Source organism: Condylura cristata, unplaced genomic scaffold, assembly GCF_000260355.1.
Source record: "Condylura cristata isolate star-nosed mole 26May11 unplaced genomic scaffold, ConCri1.0 scaffold00027, whole genome shotgun sequence".
Classification (NCBI taxonomy): domain Eukaryota; kingdom Metazoa; phylum Chordata; class Mammalia; order Eulipotyphla; family Talpidae; genus Condylura; species Condylura cristata.
This window is the reverse complement of record NW_004567128.1, coordinates 6,698,970-6,721,557: the sequence shown is the minus strand read 5'-3', so window position 1 is coordinate 6,721,557 and position 22,588 is coordinate 6,698,970. Positions and strand designations below refer to the sequence as shown.

Sequence of the window (22,588 nt, the reverse complement as noted above, 5' to 3'; positions counted from 1 at the left end):
CTTTATTCCCCAGAGGGGCATAGCTGTCTGCCACCACAGTTGTGATTCACAATACTTCTTACATCATCACCCCAGGAACCCTTTTGTAACCACAGCCATCCACTTTGCTCACTCTCCATCCCATCATGCCCCATCCTCATCCCTAGCAAACAGTGAATTGGCCCGCCTTCCAATAATTTTGTCAGTGCAATATTGCTATTTTGTTGTAAAATATGATGTGATCTTCTGGGCATGGCTTTTGGGGGGCATTTTTCACTAAACTTAATTCCCTGGGGATTCATACAATTACTGAATGTATCAGTAATTCCTCTTTAATTGGGAGTACTGTTCCATGGTATGGATGCACAGTGACTTACCCACTAAAAGATCTCTGGGGTATTTCCAGCTTTTGTCTATTATAAACTCTATGAACAGTCATGTAGTTTTTGTGCATACATAAGTTTATGTTGCTTTGAGATGAATGCTTGAGTGGATAGTTCTAAGTTCTGTGGTCATTCCACATGAGTCTTATAAGAAACTGCTAAACTTTTTTTACAGGGACCTGGAGGATACAAGTGACACAGTTTTCCTGCTTGCATATCTCTTCTCTTCCATTGTTCTTTCATATTTCCTGATAATCAAAGTCTGTTTCTTTTATCATAACCTTGATGTTTCCTTTAGCCTTTCTTGAAGGGTAAGTCTATGAGGGGCATGTTATTTTAGTTTTCTTTCCTGAAAATGTCTATTTCCCATACATGAATGAAGGATTGCTTCACTAAGTATGGAATTAATGGCCAAGAGTTCTTTTCTTAAGCAGTTAAAAAATGTTCTTCCTGTACAAGTGCCAGGAACAGCAGAAAGCAACCTAGAAAACAACCCCAGGGCAACGAACTGTCCACATGTACCAGGAAATGAGAGTGACCAATGTCCTTCCTCTGCACCTGTCAGCCCTCCACCCAATTTTGGTGAGTTTCGTATGATCCATATTACAAGTGGCACTATGTAATCTAGATACATCAACAGCCTTAATACAAGCTGGTGGGGGCTTATATTTGAAATTAAACTTTTAATTTGGGAATAATTTCAAAACTGCGTGTATTTTTAAATACTATAATGAGATCCCCTATACATTTTACCTTTTTCTCTGAGTGATAACACCTTGTAAAATGATAGTAAAGTATCACAGTAAGGGTATTGATGTTGATTTATAAAAACACACAGATATTATTGAGATACCCCAGTGCTGCCTTTTGTGTATTTATGTTTATCTAATTTTATCACATGTGTAGGTTTGAGCTCCATACCACAGTCGGGACAGCACGTCTCATCTAGCTCTTTCAGACTCCTCTCCTACATTGCCCTTTCCTTCCCCACAGCCTGTTCCATGACCCCTGGAAAACTGTTCTCTATAATTTTGTAATTTCTTTTTTTTAAAACAAGATTTATTTATTTATGCGTACAAGAACTGGGGTGCAGACCAGAAGTGTGGGGAGGTGAGAGGATTCACCAGCGACAGAGTGGGGAGCAGAACAGGCAGATCGACTAAAATGTACTGCTGAAGAGGGGAGCAGTGGGCGAGACAGAGATCTGCTGTGCCCTGTGGGTCAGCTTCCTGGCCACGGATCAAACTCATGCCGCAGTGGCTGCTGAGAGCTTCACAGTGCTGTGCTTTAACCCCTTGCACCACCACGGAGGCCCCTATACTTGAAATTTCAAGAGTTATATAAAGGAAACTTATAACATCTAACCTTTGATGCTTGGTTTTGTTTTTTCCCCCACTTAGCATAATTCCCTAAAGAGTCATTCAGGTTATTGTACAAACCCACCCTGCCTCCCCTTGTACTGATGACTAGTTTCCCTGGTTTTAAGATGCAGTGTTGTTTTTGACCATCCACCCATGGAAGACATTAGGTTTTTTCTTTCCCCATGAGCATTCATGTACTGATTTTGGTATAAATGCACATTTTTGTTTCTGCCATGAATTCCAGGAGTGCCATTGTTGGGTCTTAGGAGAGTAGCATGTTTCGTTTTATAAGAAATTGCCTAACAATTTTCCATGGAGGCCGTAACATTTTACATTCTCCCCAGCAACATATGGGTGATCCAGTTTCTCTACATCCACATTTCTGTTCTTATTCTTCCTTCCTGATGTTCCAAAATGTCCTTCATCATATCCTTTATGTGTGAAGGTTTTCCTTTTGTCTTTTTACAGCATATGGTCAAGACCCTTTGTTTCAGGATGTTTGTTTATTTATTTTATTGAGGTAACATTGGTTTAGAACATTGTGATTTTGAGGTAGAGGATAGTTTCACCTTATATAGAATACACAGTTGAGAATTCTTTTCTTTCAGTGGTTGAAAAATTCATACTTATAGAAGTACCTGGAAACACAGAAAACAGCCAAGGAACCAACTCTCAACCAATGTATTACCCAGCTTTGTTAGGAAATATGAGTGGACCAAATACTGATACTTCATCTCACACTGTTCGATCCAATTTTGGTAAGTTTGCAATGAGACCTATTTCAAGTATCACTGTTTAATCTAGGCCCACCAACATCTTTAATACAAGCCAGTTACAACTTTTTTTTTTAAGATTTAGTTATTTATGCATGTAGAACTGGGGTACAGGACAGAGGTGCAGGGGTGGTGAGAGGATTCACTAGAGACAGAGTGGGGAGCAGAACAGGTAGATCGACTATATTATTGCTGAGGGGAGTAGAAGACGTGTGCTGCGCCATGTGGATCACCTCCAGGGCCGGGGATCGAACTTGCACTTAAGTGGCTGCAGTTTGCTTGCAGTGCTGCGTCTTAACCCACTGCACCACCAGGGAGGGCCTGCAACTCTTTTTTTAAAGCAACTTTTATTTTCGTTTTAATTTAGGATTCACCTGCAGGCATAAGAAATAATAGAAAGGGATTCTGTTTGTGCTTTTTGTCTGTTTTCTCCAATGGGAACAGCTTGTGAAACAAGATGGCACAGTGTCCCAACCTGAATATTGACCAATATAATCCACAACGTTATTGAGATGCCCCAGTTTCACTTGTATCTGGGTATGTGTATTCAGCATGTGCAACTTTTCACATGGGTAGGCTTGCATACCCACAGTCAAGGTCAAGATCATTTCTATCACCCAAGGATCCTATGTATTGCCCTTTTACAACCACACTCAACGTCCTTCCCCCAGGACCCACCGCCAGTACTTGGCTACCATTGATCTCTTACTCTTTAATTTTGTCTCTTCCCACTAATACATAAGTGGTATCACCCACAACCTAATCCGTTGCCATTGGCTTTTTTCTAGTCACTCCCTGGAACTGCGTCTAATTTGTTGTCTGTATTAATACTTTATTCTTCTTATTGCTGAACACTATTCCATGCTATGGATGGACTACATTTTGTTTAACCAGTCACCCACTGAAGGACATCTGAATTTTCCCCAGTTCTTCATTATTGGGAATAAAGTAACTCTACATCTTCATGTGCACACATTTTGGTATAAATACTAGTTTTAATTTCTCAATCATCCCTTTCTATTGATAACGGAGTTTTCCACAGTGCAGCCACAGAACAGCTTTTAAGAAACCACTCATCCCTTGAAGGACATCTGCTTTCTTCTTTCCAAGTTTTTGGATACTATAAGTAAAGCTGCTGTGAACATTCATGTACTGGTTTTCATATAAATATAAGTTCATTTTTTATCATGAATGCTGAGAGTGCAGTTGTTGGGTCTTGTGATAATAACATGTTTGGTTTCATAAGACATCGCAGAACCACTTTCCTGAGAGGCTGTTCCCATTTACATTCCCGACAGGGACATACGTGGAGTCCAGTTTCTCCACATCCATGTCTGATCTTCTGTTGTTATTTCTTTACCCTGGGCCTATAAGAGTCCTTTTGATGAATATTCTCCTTTAGCTATTTTTAAGGATAATTTTGCTAGAGACAGTTTAGTTCCCCCCTCCCGTCTTAGAATGTCGTTCTCTCCCCTTCTTTTCTGAAAGATAATCTCACCCCATGTAGAATTCACAGTTGAGAATTCTTGTCTTTTCAGCACTTGAAAAAGTTCTACTTATAGAAACGCCAGAAGGAGCAGAAGCCAGCCCAGAAAACAACCCTCAGACAATGCATTACCCAGATGCGCTTGGGGATGGCAGTGGCCCGGGCACTACCTCGTCGTCTCACTCTTCTCCTCCCAATTCTGGTGAGTTTGAAATGTTACATATTTCAAGGAGCTCTGTGTGATCTGGATCCATTTACATCCTTGATGTAAACTAGTGGTAGCTCTTTTTACAATTAAACTTTCCATGTTGTGGTAGTTTAAGATGTATATGCGGTTGTAAGAAATTATACAGAGATTTCACTTATGCTTTACCCCCTTTTCCTAACAATATCATCTTGCAAAACTTCAATAGAGTGTTACAACCAGGATATGGACATTGGTGCTGCTCACATATTTTATTGAGATTTCCCCCATTTAATTGTAGTGAATCGTGGGCATGTGTTTAGTTCTACTTGATTTTATCACACCCGAGCATGCTTGCTGTCTAGCACCATCATCCAGACCCAGAACATTCCCATAACCATAGGGTGCCTCACCTTGTCCTCAGCACAAGTACCTGGAGATTCTTCGGAATCTGTATATCAGTTGTTCCTGCTTCTTTATTGTTGTGCATTATTGCATGGTCTGTAGAGATCACAGTCTGTGCATTTGTTCACTGTTAGTTTCCAGGTTTCAGTATAGCACGTTAAGTCCTATGACCATGGCCGTTTATGTACAGGTTTCTATGTAAGCATAAGTCCTTACTTCTTTTAGATAAACATCCAAGAGTAGGCTGTACTGTTTACTTTCCCACCAGCACTGTACAAGTGATCCATTTGCTCTGCATCCATATTTCTGCTGCTTTTATTCTCCTCTCTTCCCTTTTGATGCTCCAAGATTTATTCTTTTTGTTTTTAAGATTCATGCATACAAGAACAGGCCAGAAGTTTGAGTGGTGAGAGGGTTCACCAGAGACAGGCAGATTGACTGAAATCCACTGCTGAGGGGAGCAGTGGGAGGCAGGAGAGGTCTGCTGCGCCATGTGGGTCAGCTCCCAGGTGGGGACTGAACTCGTGGTACAGATAGCTTCATAGTGCTGTGCTTTAAACCCTGTGCCACCAGGGAGGGAGACTCTCCAAAATTAACCTTTTCATCCTTTCTTTCTCTTTCAAGATTTTCCTATAGTCATTCTCAAGTGTAAGTCAGCACGTAACAAATACTTTTAGCTTTCCTTTGTGTGAGAATGTCTGTATTTGTCCTTCATTCATTTTCCCCCCAACAGTTTGGATGTTCAGTTCTTCAGCTTTTTTTGATGTATAATTGGCAAAATAATTATAATGTACTTAAAGTATATGATGTGATATTTGATATATATCTCCATTCTGTGTCAGTTAACCATCGAGTTAATTAACATTTTCATTACCTCACATATTTACTTTTTTATTTCTTCTCATGAATGCTTAACTTCTACTTTTTTAGCAAATTTCAATTATACAGTACACTGTCATCAGCTGTAGTCACCAGGTTACACATTAAATCCTCAGACTTTAGTTATCTTAGAACTGAAAAGTCTTTGTACTCTCTGATGAATGTCTCCCTACCCTCTGCCCTGTTGGCAGCCATCATCTGTTTCTGTGAATTCAACTCTTTCTGTTTTAGAGATTCTCCAAGTGAGTGATACCATGTGGTATCTGTCTTCCTCTGATTTCATGTAACCCTCCAGGTCACCCATGTTGTTGCAAGCTCTTAATCCTCAAAAGATGAAGGATAGTTTTGCCTGATAGAGGATTTATGGTTGTGATGTTATGTCTTTCAGTACTTGAAAATATTTTACTTATAGAAATATTGTTAAAAGCTCAAAGCAGCCTGGAAAAGAACCCTGAAACAACAAATTGTCCACTTTTATTGGAAAACAGTAGCAGCCAAGACATTTCCTCATTATATCTCTATTCCTCTCAGTTTTGTTCAATTTGAGATGCTACTTGTGACATGTGAAATAATTCAGCTAGATTGATCAACTTCCTGATTGCAAGATACAGGTAGCTTTTTCTAATTAGTTTTTATTTTCAGAGAAACTTGGCTGTACATACAGTTGCCATAAATAATACAGAGAGAACTTGTGTTCCCATCACCCTGTTTTCCCCAATGGAAAATGGCCACAACCAAGATACTGACATAATAGCATCCATAGATATTACTCAGATGTCTCGTTTCTCTTATATTCATTTGTGTGTGGATTTAGTTCAGTCCAATTTTATCACAGATGGAGGTTCATGTGACTTCTACCACAGAGAATTCCCCAGACAAGTTCCATCACCACCATAATCCCTCATAGTGCTTTTGAAGGACCACAACCACCTCCCTCCACTTGACATTTTCCTCCCACTCCTCCCCCTGCCCTGGGCTAACTGTTGGCAACTGTGAATCTAGTCTCCGTATCTATAACTTTTCCCTTCAGCATTTTTATATTGGAATCATATGGTATTTGAGATCCACACCCACACTCTCCCCAGAGAGTCATCCACATGGTGGCGTGCATCAGTGGTTCCTTCTTTTTTATTGCTGAGTAGGATTTTATGGTATGGACATACCATAGTTTATCCATTACCTCTGGGTTTCCTGTTTTTGACTGTAAGGGATCAAGCTGCTGTGAACACTTTTTCATAGTTTTTCGTTTCATTTCATTCATTCACACAAGCTTTCGCTTCTCCTGGGTGAATGGTTCCAGTTTAGGGCTAATATGAGTAAAGTTGCTATGAATATTTGTATGCAGGTTTCTGTGTGAACATCAGCCTCCATTTCTCTGGGATAATGCCCAAGCGCACAGAAACTGGGGCCTATGGTGATGGTAAGTTGAGTTCTGTAAGATGCTGACAAGTTGTTCTCCAGTGATGCTGGACCATTTCACACTCCCACCAGTAATGTACGAATGATCTAGTTTCTTTGCTCTTTATATTTTCGTCCTTCCTCATGCTCGAAGATTCTTTCCTTCACCATCTTCTTTTGCTTTGAAGATCTTCCTTTAGCCGTTTTTTAAAAGTCAGCTAGTGACAATTGTTTTGAAATTTTCCTTTGTGTAAGGATGGTTTATTTCTCCTTCATCCCTGAAGGAGAATTTCATCTGATACAAAGGTCGCTGTTGAGGTTTCTTGTTTTTCAGCCCTTGAAAATGTTTTACTTACTGAAATATTGTTTTCACAGAATCCAGAACAGAAGTGAATTCTGAGACAACGGCAGAGGAAGTTAACAGTGACCAAGATGCTGATTCACAGTCTTCCTTCTTCAATCCCAATATGGGTAAGTTTGAAATAATTCATAGTATTATTGAGGACTAATACTCTTTAACCTAGATTAATCAACATTTTTAGTGAACGTTCTCTTGTAGTCTGTGTCCTGTGTCCATATTACTGAACTCATTTACTGTTTTAGGAGTCTTTCTTTTTAAATTCTTTGGAATTTTCTATATTGCCATCTTTTTAATATTATGCCATCTACAAATAGGGACCATATTATTTCTCCCTAGCCAATCTGTATGTCTTTGATTCCTCATTCTTGCATTATTGTAATAGCTTGAACTTCCAGTGTATATAGAATGAGAGTAGAGCTTATGGATGTTCTTATCTTGATTCTTTTTTATTGTTGGATAATATCCTATGATACAGGATTTACCACAGGTAAATCCTCCACTTGTTGAAGGACATATAAGTTGTTTATAGTTTTAGGCTATCATGAATAAAACTGCTAAGCACATTTATGTGCAGATTTTTGTGTCATCATGAGTTTCTCTTTCTCTGTGATAAATTTCCAAGAGTCACATTGCTGTGTCATGTGGTAATTACAGGTTTGGTTTTAAAAGAATCTGTCTGACTTTTTCAGTGTGGCTGTTACGTCTCTCCCAGCAATGTATTAATGGTTGAGTTTCTTTGAATACTTCTGCTCTTTCTATTGTTTTTTTCTTCCTTCCCGATGTTTCAAGATTCCTCCTCTCATTGTGACCTTTCTGTCTGAAGATCTTTCAGACATTGTTTAACAGGAGGTCTGCTAGTGACAAAACTTTTCATTTTCTTTTAGATGACCATTTCTTTTCCCCTTCATATATGAAGGTTAATTTGCTCGATACAGTACTTAGATTTAAGAAATACTTTCTTTCAGCATTTTTACCTCAAGAAATAGTGGTAAACATAAAAAACAATATGGAAAATCATCCTGAAACAGTGAATTACTCAATTGTATTAGAAAATGACAATAACCATGTGCTTTTTATCTTTGCTTTTGTTGATGTGGTGAATTGCATTGTTTGATTTTCAGATATTGCACCATCCCTATATCCCTGGAATAAATTCCATTCGGTCATGATGTATGACCTTTTGATGTATTGTTGGATTTAGTAAAAACAACTCTTGTCCTCTAGAAAAGACTTTTCCTTTAAATTATTTTGTTCCGCACACTAAAAGAAACTTCAAAAATTGTGCTCATTGTGCTAATCTGGTACTCTGATGTGCTGTTGTTAATAGTATATATAAGTGATAACCTTCTGAAGGGTAGTTTATGTAAATATCCATAAAATTTTTATGCCAGTTGAGTTTTTAATCTCACTTATATACAAAGCCATACTTAAAACATTTTGATGTAAGAATGGTTTTACAGAATCACGGAAAAATTGGGAAGAACCAAATAAACAACCGTAGGGAATCATTTCTAGTCTATCTGTGTTAGTGCCTGCAGTAAAGAAAGCAGAGTGGTTAAGAGCATGGGCTTCTAGGGCAGACAGTCTGGCTTCAAATCTCAGCACTATGTCTCACTAGACATTGACTTTCAGCTGCTTCCCTAACCTAAATACTAGTTTCTTCATCTGTGAAGTGGTGAAAATGATAGTACCTACTTCATGGAACTGGCAAGATCGGATGGGCTAGTTCATTTAAAGTTCTTAACATGAAGCCAAAACTTAAGTACAACTTAAATGCTACCTCTCAGAAAACCATGAAGGCAGGGATGGAGAGTTGGGAGGAAAAAAGAAAAAAATTCACCTAAGTAGAAATTTGTGAATTACATCTCATTGATTTTATTTCCTTGGGCACTTTCATGGTAGTCTTGCATGACAAAATAAGGACTGTACTCGTTCCCTGATCTTTTATAGTTTGTCTTGGAGATCCAAGAAGAAATGTCAGGATCCTTAATACTTATCTGCTGATGGCACAAAGGAAGAGCAAGCCTAAGCTGGCAGCCTGCTATTTGGTTCGCATTCTGTTCTCCAGGGAAGTCCTGATGTGCAGCTCAGTCAGTGGCCATCACCATGGTAACCCACCCCTAGACCCAAACAAAATCGCTGCAATTAGAGGTATGTAAAATAACGACAGAATCTTCTTTCATCATTTGGTCACCTTATTGGAAGTTGAACAAATAGTGGGGTCTGTAAATCAAAGAAATGTTCATTTTTCATCTGTTTGACTAAGGTTTTATAATTTCACAATATGCAGGGGGTAACAACTTCTAAAAAATAAAACTTGTCTTAAACTAGAAGAATAAGACAAGCTTTATTGATTATTGATGCAGATGGTCTGTACTTTAGTACTAAGTCAATTCTTAAGGATGGGAATGTGATACTAAAAAAGAAAAGAAAAAGTTTTAAAAGAGTAAGAATAAAAATATTTCCGTGACAATAACTGGTAACATAGAAGCAGAATCTTATTTCATCCACTCTAGCCTCCTACCTGCCAGACATGTGTTTTGAGGTGTAGGATTCATAGGCACCCAGGACATAACAATGTATGAATATTTCTGACCTCAAAGAGTTTATAGTCTAGAAAGGGGCATGTTCATATGCTCAGCTCCCGTTCCACTTGGAAATGGGCAGCGCCTCAGATTGCAGAGCAGCTACCGTGAAGCCATTGGGGAAGGCTTGCTAAGGACGAGACACATGCGCTAGATCTGGAAGTATCCCCTAACTGACAGAGAAAAAGGGAGTTCTAGGCAGAGGGAGTAGCTTAGGAAGGAGCTAGACATGTAATGTGTACAAGTAAATAGGCTATGGTGTAGTAATGTTTGCAGCAATACTACTTTGTCCTTACAATTTTCCTTTTATTTTTAGTTCTAGCTTACCTATAAGGTTAACAAATGACATTAGCACCCTAAAATGCTTCACTTTTTGTTACATTTTTTATAAACACCAAAACCTTATTATCAGCTCCATAAGTCAGGTTCCAGAGACTCACACGCTAGAAAGAGATCCTCAGTAAAACATCCTCTTTGGTGGGATTTCTGAATTCTCAGAGTTGAAGATTTTCAGTATTTTAAATAAAAGACTTCCTGCTATTGTCTTTGTTAACCCCCCCACCAAGTTTCATGAATGCTTTCCATTATTTGCAGAATATCTGACAACAGTTTTTCCCAACCATGATTTGCGTGAATGTGGAAAAGACTGGAAAGCCTGTATTGCTGATATCAATGCTCTCATTCGCTGTTTAAGTTCTGACTCCAAAAAAATACTAGTAAGTTCTTTTTCATATAAGTATGGCCCCTGCTGCATGAGTCCACACCATGTACAACTCCAGAAGTGATAGCATGGTGCCCTGTGCGCTTATCTTGTTTGTTTAATTTAGAGACAGGGAATATTTTCTCAAAAATATACTGCCTGTTGACTTCACTTTTTGATGTTCATGTTCCATAAAGACATCTTAAAGATAAAATAATTCAAATATACCATTATAACTAGTATATTTGAAACCAAGGAAAAGTTTAATCTACAAAGAAATTTGGCAAATCTTTTTCAGTGTCCCATTGAGTAACACAAAAAAAGCTGACTGTACTGTTGCCTAGCTGTGCTAGTGGTAGTTAAGGGTGGCCTGGGAGAAAATGAAGGCACTTCATTTGCTAGATCACTTTCAGTGATGGCAGAACCCGGTTGAAATAAATGCACGTCATGAGGTTAAGCTATAACAGGCATTTTATATTCTCTGTGCAGTGACATGGTAACTTGGAATCTGGCTTCTGTCTCATCCATTCCATTTTCAAAGTATGTCAGAGATCTTTGAACAGGAATGGGCCAGTAGGGAAGAGTGCCATATCTGTTGCCTTCTGATGAGGCCTTTAACTTAATGACAATTGCAAATTTCTACCCACCTCTTGAAAAGCCCTGCTTTATTCCTACTATGTCTAGTCACTCCTGTGTCTCTAGAGTAAGTTTATGGAAACTATTTGCCAAGAATATTTGTAGCTGAGCTTATGTTTTCCTGGTGAACGGCTTGATTTCTGTGATAGCTCAAGCACCATCTGTCTGAAACCAAATCTGCTTATTTTTCACATTCCCTTTTATATCCTACAAAAACTGCACCCTAAACATTTGAATGTGAAATTAAGATGCAGCCTGGAAAATGGTAATTTGCATATTTGCTTAGGCTTCAAGAAGAGAAGCAGCATCTGCAAAGTGCCTTCTGGGTACTTGACTAGGAGTAGGAGAGGTCCACACCACTCAAAGTGGGTCCGCGGACCAGCGAACCAGCAGAACTTGTGAGAAACGCAGCCCTGCTTTGCAGAGGCAGAATTTGCATTTTAGCAAAATTCCCTCAGGTGATTTGTGCACACACTGAAATCTAGGGATCCTGACCTAGAGCAGTGGCTGTTTTTAGATTTACTTATACAGAACTGGGGTACAGGTTGGAGGCGCAGGGACGGTGAGAGGATTCACCAGAGACAGGGTGGGGAGCAGAACAGGCAGACTGACAAAGTACACTGCTGAGGGGAGCAGTTACACTGCTGAGGGGAACAGCGGGCAAGACAGGAGAGGTCTGCTGCACCATGTGGATCTCCTCCAGGGCCGGGGATCCAGCTCTCACTGAAGCAGCTGTGGCCAGCTTGCAGTGTTGTGCTTTAACCTGCTGTGCCAGTAGGGAGGCCCGAGCAGTGGCTGTCAACCTTGGGTACATATAGAATCGCAGGAGGCATGTTGTAAAATGCAATTGAAGCCTGAATAGCCCCTCCCCTTCCTCCACCAGAGGTTCTGATGGAATCTGCCAACCCAAGCACCGCGTTTTTATTTTTTATTTTTAAAGATCCCTGAGGTAATTCAAATGTTGAGATTTGCAGTCAGGTTTTCAAGCTACTGGAGAAAGCAAAAGTAAACCAAAATGTTAAAAGCAAACCCCAAATTGTCAGATTCAAGAAATGCATGCACTCACTTATTCATGAAGTATTTGTTAACCACTTATTTTGCATCAGCAAGTATTGTTAGGTCGATTAGATAAAATTCCCACCCCCAAGAAGCAGCAAGTCATGTCCTCCTGAGGGAGAATCCACACTTGTGCTGTGCTTTGCTTTCTATCACGGCGCATCATCTTCTGGGCTTGGGCCACCTCACCGGACACAGTGGCTTCCCCATCACCCCGGGGGCCGTGGCGGGGTGGACTGCTCGTATTTTCTCATTGTGAGACTTGGTTTAGAGATACCATTTTGTGTTTCAGGTGAAAACCAGTGAGGACAATAAAGACTCTCCCAAACCAAAGTGTTCAGGTTTCAATGATAAAAGAGATAGTGGGGCAGGCTGTTCTCATTGGTGTCAGCGAGCAGCTGCCTCGGGAATACGAGACAATGGGAATTTTCAGCCACACTGCAGTGCTTTACCTGAAGGAATTGAGGGACCTTCCACTGAGAATTCAGCTGACACTTTTGAAGCACTGGGTGAGTTTTAAAGTACGTTTTGTTGATGATACATGTTGAACCTGGGTGTTGCATTTATGGAGCTCATTATGCTGGTCTCTCTCTGTATGTTTGACAATGTTCATAAGAAGAAATCTAAACAATTTCATGTCTTGGATTAATGAGTGAATGAAAGATAGCTCAGTCCTCAGACTGGGTTCCGAAGACTAAGGTAAAGCTCTTATTTCCCCTGAGAAAGCAGCTTTCAGTCCATTCCTTTGCTCGCTGTGAACTCTCAGGTCTACACCTTCCTCTGCAGGTCAAGGGGAGGGAGCTTCGGCTGCACGAGCCAGAGCAGTTCAGGAGTGTTACTCTGTGTGCAGGGCACATCGCAGGGGTTCCCTAAAGAGCTGTGCATGAATTACATGCTCAGAACATCGGGCCCCCACTGTGGCTGTCTACTTCCTTGGTGTCAGGGAGAGTGGGTGCCATAGGGGCCTCTGCCACCCGCCCTCAGGCTTCCTCCTGCCTCCACCCCAAGTTGCTGGGGCTTGGTGGCCCTTGAGGTAACAATTTTCTGACTCTGCCCTGTCCCTAGGTCAACTCTAAGTAGAATATTATCTAAGTAGAATTCATATTGCCACCAATGAAATGATGGATGTTGTGAGATAAAAATGCTCTTATTGACTAAAAGAACCAGGTATTTCTTGGATATATTTTCTTCAACAAATAATTATTTTCAAGTGTGGTTCATTTGAGTCATGATGTTTTAAAGAGAGATGATGATGATGATGTGACCACAGAGTTGAGAAAGGCAAATGAGGTTAAATTTTATTTTTCAATTTGAAAAAGTTATCTAAGATAGGATGTCTAAGATGAACTCGATTTTTTTTTCTAAGATTTATTTATTTGTGCATACAGAACTGGGATACAGGCCAGAGGCTCAGGAGTGGTGAGAGGCTTCACCAGAGACAGAGTGGGGAGCAGAACAGGCAGATCGACAAAGTACACTGCTGAGGGGAGCAGCGGGCGGGTCAGGAGAGGTCTGCCACTCCATGTGGTCACCTCCGGGCAGGCGGGGAATCGAACTCATGCTGAAGCGGCTCTAGATTCTCAGTGCTGTGCTTTAACCCGCTGCGCCACCAGGGAGGGCCCCGAACTTGATTTTTTAACAATGAATTTTAATACCAAAAAGAAAGCGTACATTTTAAAAATTACAGAGGTTACAGTAGGAATCATAGTGTTTATTTTTGAATAAATGTGTTTTGGAAGTAGGAAAACAGTGCATTGAGTTACTTAGAATCCGCTAGGAAATGCAGTGCTAAAACTGGTCATATCCTGAAAGGAGCAGAACACTGAATGGGCCTCTTGAGCAGTCAGAGCATGCGTAACCACATCAGCAGTGATTACTGCCTCATTTCTCAGGCTATCTCCCCAATACACTAAAAACTTTAAGATTTTCATTTTTTTGACCTCTTAAATTCTTGAGCCTAATATCTCAGAAAAATCAGCCTTGCTGTTACCACCTTATAAAAACGTTGAGCCTAACATTTGCCCCAAAGATTGATTTTTTTCTCTTTTTCTTCTAGATTATTTTGGAGCTAGATACAGAAATATTCTGTTGCCATGTTCAGTCATGAAAATAGCGAAAGGGAAACCTCGCCCAGAGCTGTCAGCCAGATACCTTATTCGCAAGCTGTTCTCAGAGGATGTCCTGATAAGAAGTAACGTCTATGGCAACCCAGAGCTTGGCATGTGTGCCCTTAACTACAACAGGATCAGCGCTCTCCGAGGTTTGTTATACATCGAGTGTATGAGAGTAAATGAAAGCAAGGCATGTTCGAGAAGGGTAGGAAGAAAAACCCATTCAGTGTGTGTGTGCTCCGAGGAGAGATGGAGCTCTTACTAATTCCCTCATTAGGGTATAACGAGCAGCAGCTTCACGAATTGTTGCTGTTTGCATTTGGGCTTTCAGGGCTAATTACTCCGTGGTGAATGGCATTATTATAGCGGGAGGCATTCTTGACCACGGCTCCCGTGTGGACTGCCCCGCCTGTGGAAAGCCAACACGTTCGTGGGTTGAGGAGCTGGCGGAAGTTGCAGGACTTTGTCCCTTTGCAAAACTACCAAAAGTCACACAGCAGGTTAATGTGGACATGCAGTAGTCTTTACTATCACACATTTAGATGAAATAATAAAGTTTCCAAAAGCAATTCTGAGAAATCGTCCATTTGAAGAAAGCAGGAAACTTTCATAGTTGAGCTAACGTGTATACTAGGCAAAACCCAAAATCCAATTCTTACCTTCTGTTAAAAAGAGAATAAATTTTGTGATCTCAGAAATGAAGGTGTTTATAGAAGAGATAGTCTTTTTAATTAAAAAAAATTAGATGAGAAGGAAAAGGTGAATTTTACGGTTTTACAATATCTGGAATAGAGACTGTTAGAGTCCTTTAATATCTGGAATAGGTTGATTAGTTTTCTAAGAGTTGAGCAGAGACACTAGTCTAGGTATTCATTTTGGCTTATTGCTTAGTGAATTATATTGCAAATCAGGAAGCTGATCTGGCTTTTGTAGTAAAAGATATTCAGTGTGAGTTTGGCACGCTGTCTTCACAGGGCATGTTCTAACAACTTCCCATACGACTAACAGCCCTACTCCCTTGTGGGAGGGCAGCCGTGTGAATTCCCATTCTCAACAGAGAGAATGCGCGAGAATTACCGTACTGGGGACAGAGCCAGGCCAAAGAGGAGAAACTGACTAGAAATCATCTTTTACTTTTAATATAAGAACCAAATGACCTTGGAGAAGGGAAGAGGCGAAGCAAAGGCTCAGTGACCAGAGATGAGAGGAGGTGCCTGCATGAGTAGGAAGGCTGGGCTGCGTGGTCTCAGTATTTCTTTAGAAGTCTCATTTCGGTATAAACTACTTAGAACACGCTGAACACAGAAAAACATGGAAAATAATCTAGTCATACAATACTTAACCTACTTGCTACAGATACAGACATTTGGCCTTTTGTGTGCCAAGGTTGTTTTTTTTTTCAAGATTTATTTATGCCTATAAGAACTGGGGCACAGGCCAGAGGTGTGGGGAGGGGCGTGAGAGGACTCACCAGAGACTCCTCTTAGAGTGGGGAACAGAACAGGCAGATCCACTGAAATACACTGCTGAGGGGAGCAGTTATGAGACAAGAGAAGTCTGCTGTGCCATGTGGGCCAGCTCCCTGGCCGAGGATCGAACTCATGCTGCAGTGGCTGTGGTTTAGCTTCATGTGCTGAGCTTTAACCTCTGTGCCACTAGGGAGGGCCAAGGATTTTTTACAATAAAGCATTGTTGATATAATTAAAATTCCATCCTATTATCCCTTTCCCATATCTTTCTTTCAGAAGTAATCACAATCCTGGAGCTAGATATGTCAGTTCCATGCATATTTTACATTTTGCTACCTATATTGATAGAGCCATATGTAATATATTATTCTGTAGTTGGGGATAAATGTATACTTTTGCAGTTTTTATCATTCAACATACTTTGAGATTTAGTTCTCCCATTTCAACTGCTAATGAGTATCCATTGCGTGAATAAGCCAGTTTATTTTATAATTCTAATATCTTTTCACATCCTAAGAGTTTGTTATTAAGGGGTAACTCTTTTGGAAATTAGTAGTCAAAAGTAAGTATGTCCAGTAGCCAAAAATATGGATTTCATATAAGAAACTCTTATTTGATCCTCTCTGATGAGATTTCAGTATCTCTTAAGGGCTCTTCAGAAACTGGTTTCTATGGAGAAAGTTCCATTGTAGATTAGTCAGCAAACAGCTGACAGTCCTCTCTCCCGTCCACTGTCAGGTGGTGGCAGTAGGAGGTGCATTACAGGTCCCCGCCCAGAGCAGAATTCCCAGCCCAGCTGTGACAGATAGTCACTTTCCCATGGTGTGAACACTTCAGTAGTGAGGAGCTGTCATATTTAATAAAGCACCACTATGTCTAAGTGACTCAAAATCCACCTCTCTGCAAGTAATGGACAAGTGTCTTACCTGTGCCTTCCAGTGCTAGGTAGGTTAGAGCCAGTCACTTTTCACACGATAAACCTTCAAGTATTTAAAGACAGCAATTATTTCCTGCTAGAGCAGCAGGAGATAATAAATACATCCTCCTTTTATTGAGGTAACATTAGTCTACAGCACTGTGCAGGTTTCAGGGGTAGAGTTTCTCCCCTCAGCCACGGTGTATCTCACCCCATCACCCAATGTCAGTCACCATCTACCACCACCCAGGAGCCCCATCTACCAACCCTCTGACCCTCCCCCCACAGCCGCCCTTCTGTTGTCAGAGCCTAGGCTTGGTTTTGTCTGGTTTGTTCGATAGCTTTTCATTCTCTTTATTATTTCACAAATGAGTGAAAGAACACGGTATTTGTCTTTCTGCTTCTGACTCACTTAGCATGATCCCTTCAAGGTCCACGCTGTTGTTGCAAATGGCAAAAATAAATACACCCTCTACTTGGCTCTTTCAAGTTCAGAACCAAGTGAGAAGAAGCAACTAAAAATCAGGCAGATAGACATACAAATCGCAGCTTTACTTTGAAGCATTCTTGCCCAGTGCTTCCAGAATTCCCAGCTCACTAGTCCTTCTACCTGAGAGCAGGACTAGGAATTAGTGCTCATCCCAGCTTTTCCCCACTAGCCTTACTTATGCTCTTATAGTTAAATATCCCATTTCCTTCAGTAATGCCTCGCATAAATATTTTCCTAGTCTTCCCTGATCTGATGCACTGTCTAAGTTCAGATGTGCCCAAGTTAACCCCCAATACAATAGTAGAATTGCCTGTAGGGGTACAATGCAATAAGACCCCTAAATCGTCTTTTCTATGAACTGTCTATATCCGTTGGCACGTAAGTGGTTCCTACTTATACTGTTAGTATCCTGTGATGTTACAGACAGGGTTGATATTTATTCCTCCTACATTGTATCTTGTTAGTGGGGAGCAGCAGTCCCCAAACTCTGTGTCTTAAAGCTGGCTGAATGCTAGCGGGTCTTTCATGGACAACATGTCCTTTGAGTCAGATGCCTGGGGGGGTCTTCATCCGGCACCCAAGGAACCTTAGTTCACACATGTGCCTCACCCGACTGCTTGCAAAGGGTTCTGAATGCCTTCAGCTGTCCAGCCTGCCCGGGCTGCCACAGTGCTGCCTCTCTGCTGCGTTCTGTGTCCCCGCGTCCTCGGTTACGGGCCCACGTGCACTTTGCACCCCCCTTTGCTCCCTACCTCTTTACTGAGGCATCTTTCAGTGGGACTAGCGTTTTCCATTATACAAGCAGAACCTTTTTCCTCAAGAAACTTCTTTTGTGATGAGTTTTTCAGAGAACACATTTGGGGCAACACTGAACAACTTAGGTTCTGTACTGCAGCTGTTGAAAACTGCGCAGGTGCTGTATTTGTCTTTGGTCTATTCGTGATCGCTCTCCATTCTTGGTCATGGTCAGATGGCACAAGCCTGCTTTTCATGACTTCTTTTTTTGTTAATGAGAATGTTCAGGACAGAGCCTGATACTGAATCTAGTGAGACCCCTTCAAAGCCTCCTTCCAGGCTCACCCCACAAAAGACCTCCTTCCAGGCTCTCACTTATCTATGAATTAGTTCTTTGGGGATGAAAGCTCCATAACGTTGTCACATGTTACACTAAACACTTGGGTAGATGCTGTTTTTATAGCACTGTTGTGATTTCTCAACCCATTAACCCTTTCAAGACCCACTGAGATTAGTGTTGCCAACTGCTGCTGCTGTAGTAATAATGGAGAGAGCCTTGTCTGAGGCTCACAGTTACTGAAATGACTTTAAGAAGTATCGGAGGGCAGCCTGTTCTTCCAGCCAGCCTCTCTTTCCCACCTTCCCTTTTCTAAGTCCTCCCACTTTGTCCATGAGTGCTCCATGGGTCATACTGATGTCACCATCCTTTAGAAGGAGTTTTCCTCTAGCTAAAGACTCTAAAGTCTCTCATTCTTTTTGTCAGAGGTAAACTAAGTAGTCCCAAGCCATTTTAGCAGTTATAGCTTCTTCCCCGTGAAAGTAGGAAAGACACTGCCACTCTGGTGCATCACAAAACCTTAGCACTGCTTTGCTTGTTATCATGCACACAGGTATGTTTGATAAATTTAAAAATAACAAAAGTTTATCTTAGGTGCTAAAGACAACAGAGAAGTTCCCCTCTGGTTATGTAGTGAGCTCATGGGATAATTGTTTTTATTGAGTTGAAGAATGGTGCTATTTCATATTATACATTTAGATGAGAACGTTTACTCAATAATTAAATAATAGTTATTGTCCATGCTAAGTCCATGTGTTTTAATTAGTTGAATTCTTAATGACCCTTTCATACATAGACATAGAAGTAGAACTAATGGTGAATAAACTCATTGCTCTCTGTGATTTCTAAGTAACTAGTATGTTTTGTAATTTCCCACTAGAATTTCTGCAAGCTGCCTACCCAACTTGTGATCTCTCAGAAGGTGGATATGATTGGAAGCTGTGTGTAACAGCTATCAATAGCTGCATCCGTAGCCTTAGATATGACCACAGAAGATCCATGTCCAAATCACAGCCAACTGCAGCAGCGGCCACTTCAACAGAGCCCAAGCCAAGGGATGATGACTCCAGTGACAGAAGCACTTAAATGCCAGTCATCCAACTTTTGTTTTTGTATCTGTTACATTACCCTGTAAATTCCTCAAGTTATAATCCCCAAATTAGCCTGCTGTAGTATAGTTTTGCATTCACATTTGAAGAAATACCCAATGTTCCTTTTCTGACTAGAGCTAAGGCAAAATTGCATTAGGAAGACCTGTTATGTTTCACTTACTAGCTAGGTGGTGGGTAGTGTTCTGATAAGAACCTCTAGTAAAGGAACAGTAGAAAATTCAGTAGTCGTTTTTCTTAGCTATTTTGGTGTAGAATGAGAATAGCCTATTTGACTGGTAAGGATAGATGAAAGCTGAGGGGCACGAAACACTATAGGTGGTAGGTAGAGAACCATTGTTGAAAGGAAAACCCTGTTGTTGTGCACGTCACGGGTAGACTTTCCGTATCCATCAGGTGAGCCTTCACGCAGGGCTTGGCCTAAGTCCTGCTGCTTCAGAAAGAAGGGATGGTTCACATACAACTGCAACACCTGTTGGCTCTTTTATAGCCCATCAGTAGAGGGCTTGCTGGATTGACAATCACATTATTTGACATAAGCGTTTCAGAGATAAGACCTTTGTCTTTCTGACTTACACCCGATAAGAATAGCATTCTTTAAATCACCTCCTGAGAGTACTTCCTCACAGACACTTGCTAAGTGTCAATAGAGAAGGATCAGATCAGGAGACTTTTGAGTCCATTCAAGTATTTCAACTAGGACTACATTATAATTTAAAAGAATCTGACTAGATTCAGATGGTAACTCTTTTGTTTCAGTTTCTGAAACATCTGGGTGAAAATTTTATACATTTACTGTGTCTTTCTGACCAGTTTTGCTATTGAAATTCATACAAATTTAAATCTTAGTGTTCAATGAAAATACCACTGAAACTCAATTAGAAAAAAACTTAAAGGATATTGGCAAACTAAAAAATAATTCCAGTTTGCTCACATATTGGATTTTATTTTAAATTTAAGCAATTTGTTTTAAAGAAATTTTTAAATGTTTCAACTATAGAAAATATAATTTTTATGCTTAAGCACTTAGTTTTAAAGAAAGTTCTTGAATATTTTAGCTATAGAAAATACAATAGTTTATATATTTTTATTTTTAAGCACTTAGTTTTATAACATAGTCTAAGCTTTCAACTTACTGAAGAGTTCATTTTATAGCATTCTTCAAAATGATATAAAATTTTGTTATTACTCAAAAAGTAACTTTTTTTCTTCTAAGAATTCAATCTTTAGTTATGGCCATTTGCTTGTGACATTGGGCTGGCCTTGTTTTAAATAACTGAGGTTATTTAAACTTGTTTTTTTTTTTTAAATAAGGAAAGAAGAAATTCAGTAGAGCGGATTTGGCGGTAGATTTGTGTGAAAGTGGACAAGTTCTTATTATTTTTGTGACTTGTGAGAATTTAAAGTGCTTTCATATGACTAACTTTTAGAATATCTTCATATGACACAATTTTTGAAAATTAAATTCACCTTTTAAATATTTTGGTGAAAGAGTATAATTAGCTTTATAGAGATAGGATATATGATTTAGTTTCTCAGTCTGCTTTCTAGATAGATTGTTGTTAGTTGCCTTTAGCATAATAAGACTTTAGTATTTCTACATAGATTTTCATATAGTTAGATGATGCCTACAGTAGCCCTAAAAAGGAGTTAATTCAAACCAAAAACATCTTTCATAGATGGCAAAAGAGTTTTGACCAGAGTAATTCAGATTAAGTCATCTCAGATACTCTGGTTTTGCCATTAGATTTCATACACTGTACAAACAATTGGTAATAGAACTAATTTGGAAAAGTGAAATTGTATCCTAGGCAAGATTAAATTCAAATTGTATATGCAGATTTCAAATTTGACTTGTACTTTGTGGCATCTGAAATATTTCTCATATTAGAAGCAAAATTACAAATTCAAAATCTTTATTTACATATTTTCCTCAAGTTTCGTGCGGTTAATTTTATTATGACAGTAGCTATATAATGGTATCAGAGCAACCCTGTCCAGTAGAAGTCTCCATTGTGATGGTGATGTTTCATATACTGTCCCATGTGGTAGTCTTTTCATGTGGCTTTTCAGCACTTGGCTAATTAGACAGAGGAACTAAACTGCAAATTTTGTCTTACTATTTTTTTTTCAAATTTTATCTTATTTTAACTAGCTTGAATTTAATTGTAAGTGGCCACAGGTGGACAGTGGCTACTCTATTAATAGTACAGTACACAATGCCCTTAAAAAAAGTGCTTAAAATGAGTCCCATATTTGAATTGTAGTAAATTATACATAATTTCTTCAAAATTACATTGAGCAAAATAAAATTGTCTTCAAAATTTCAAATTTGTTATTACCCCATTGTATTACTCCATTATATCGCTCCATTGTCAACTATTGCAGGCCCTTGACTGTAAAACTTGTTTCTGATACATAGATTTGTTTCGAATATGTTTTATTTTCCAAATAAAGATTTTGAATAAGCACTTTCCTCTGCACTGGTGTGTTTTTGTACACCATCATTCATTTTTTGCACAGTGTTTGGACCCCTCAGGTGTAGTCCATAGTTCCCTCACCACCACTCCACCTCAGCCCTGTGACCCATCACCTCAGTCCCTTGTGGGCCCCTGCCCCTGCCCCAGCCCCCTCTGGACCCTTCCCCTCCCTCTCCCACGTAGTGCACCACTTAATGTTGTTGTTTTTTAAGATCTTTATTTAGTTGTGCATACAGAACTGGGGTCCAGGCCAAAGGTGCAAGGACGGCGAGAGGCTTCACCAGAGACAGTGGAGCAGAACAGGCCGACTGACAAAGTACACTGCTGAGTGGAGAAGCAGGCAGGAGAGGTCTGCTGCGCCATGTGGGTCACCTCTGGGGGTGGGGATCGAACTGGCACTGAAGCAGCTGCAGCTCGCTTGCAGTGTTGCGCCCTAACCTGTTGCGCCACCAGGGAGGGCCTGGTGGTTGTTTTTTTAAATGGAGTAATCTATAGAGCTTTTACTAACTCCATCCAGTATTGTGGTTCTTTTAATTAATAATGTTTTTCCTTTAATTAACAATACTTTTCAGCAATAATTAACAATAATTTACTGTTGTGGCTGTCATGGTTAAAATATTGAAACCTTTAAAATTGTTTTATCTTTTATTGGTAAGTTCTGTGTCACCTAAGCATGGTGTTTTTTCACATTTTACTATTTGCTCGAAATGAAGGCATTATTTTTACTTGGGCAGCAAGGCTTAGCTTTTCAATTC

At 40.0% G+C, this 22,588-nt stretch overlaps 1 protein-coding gene across 1 annotated transcript in view; it reads left to right on the top strand.

The window, feature by feature from the left end:
• Positions 1–19,330, top strand: part of BEND2 (BEN domain containing 2) — a 30,405-nt gene extending 11,075 nt beyond the window's left edge. Inside the window, exons 4-13 of the mRNA XM_012730239.1 lie at positions 797–944; positions 2,332–2,481; positions 4,035–4,184; positions 6,796–6,870; positions 7,224–7,319; positions 9,160–9,360; positions 10,389–10,510; positions 12,479–12,695; positions 14,243–14,446; positions 19,125–19,330. Coding sequence (XP_012585693.1) covers positions 797–944; positions 2,332–2,481; positions 4,035–4,184; positions 6,796–6,870; positions 7,224–7,319; positions 9,160–9,360; positions 10,389–10,510; positions 12,479–12,695; positions 14,243–14,446; positions 19,125–19,330 — 1,569 coding nt within the window. The remainder of the gene's footprint in view (positions 1–796; positions 945–2,331; positions 2,482–4,034; positions 4,185–6,795; positions 6,871–7,223; positions 7,320–9,159; positions 9,361–10,388; positions 10,511–12,478; positions 12,696–14,242; positions 14,447–19,124) is intronic.
• Positions 19,331–22,588: the final 3,258 nt, after the last annotated feature.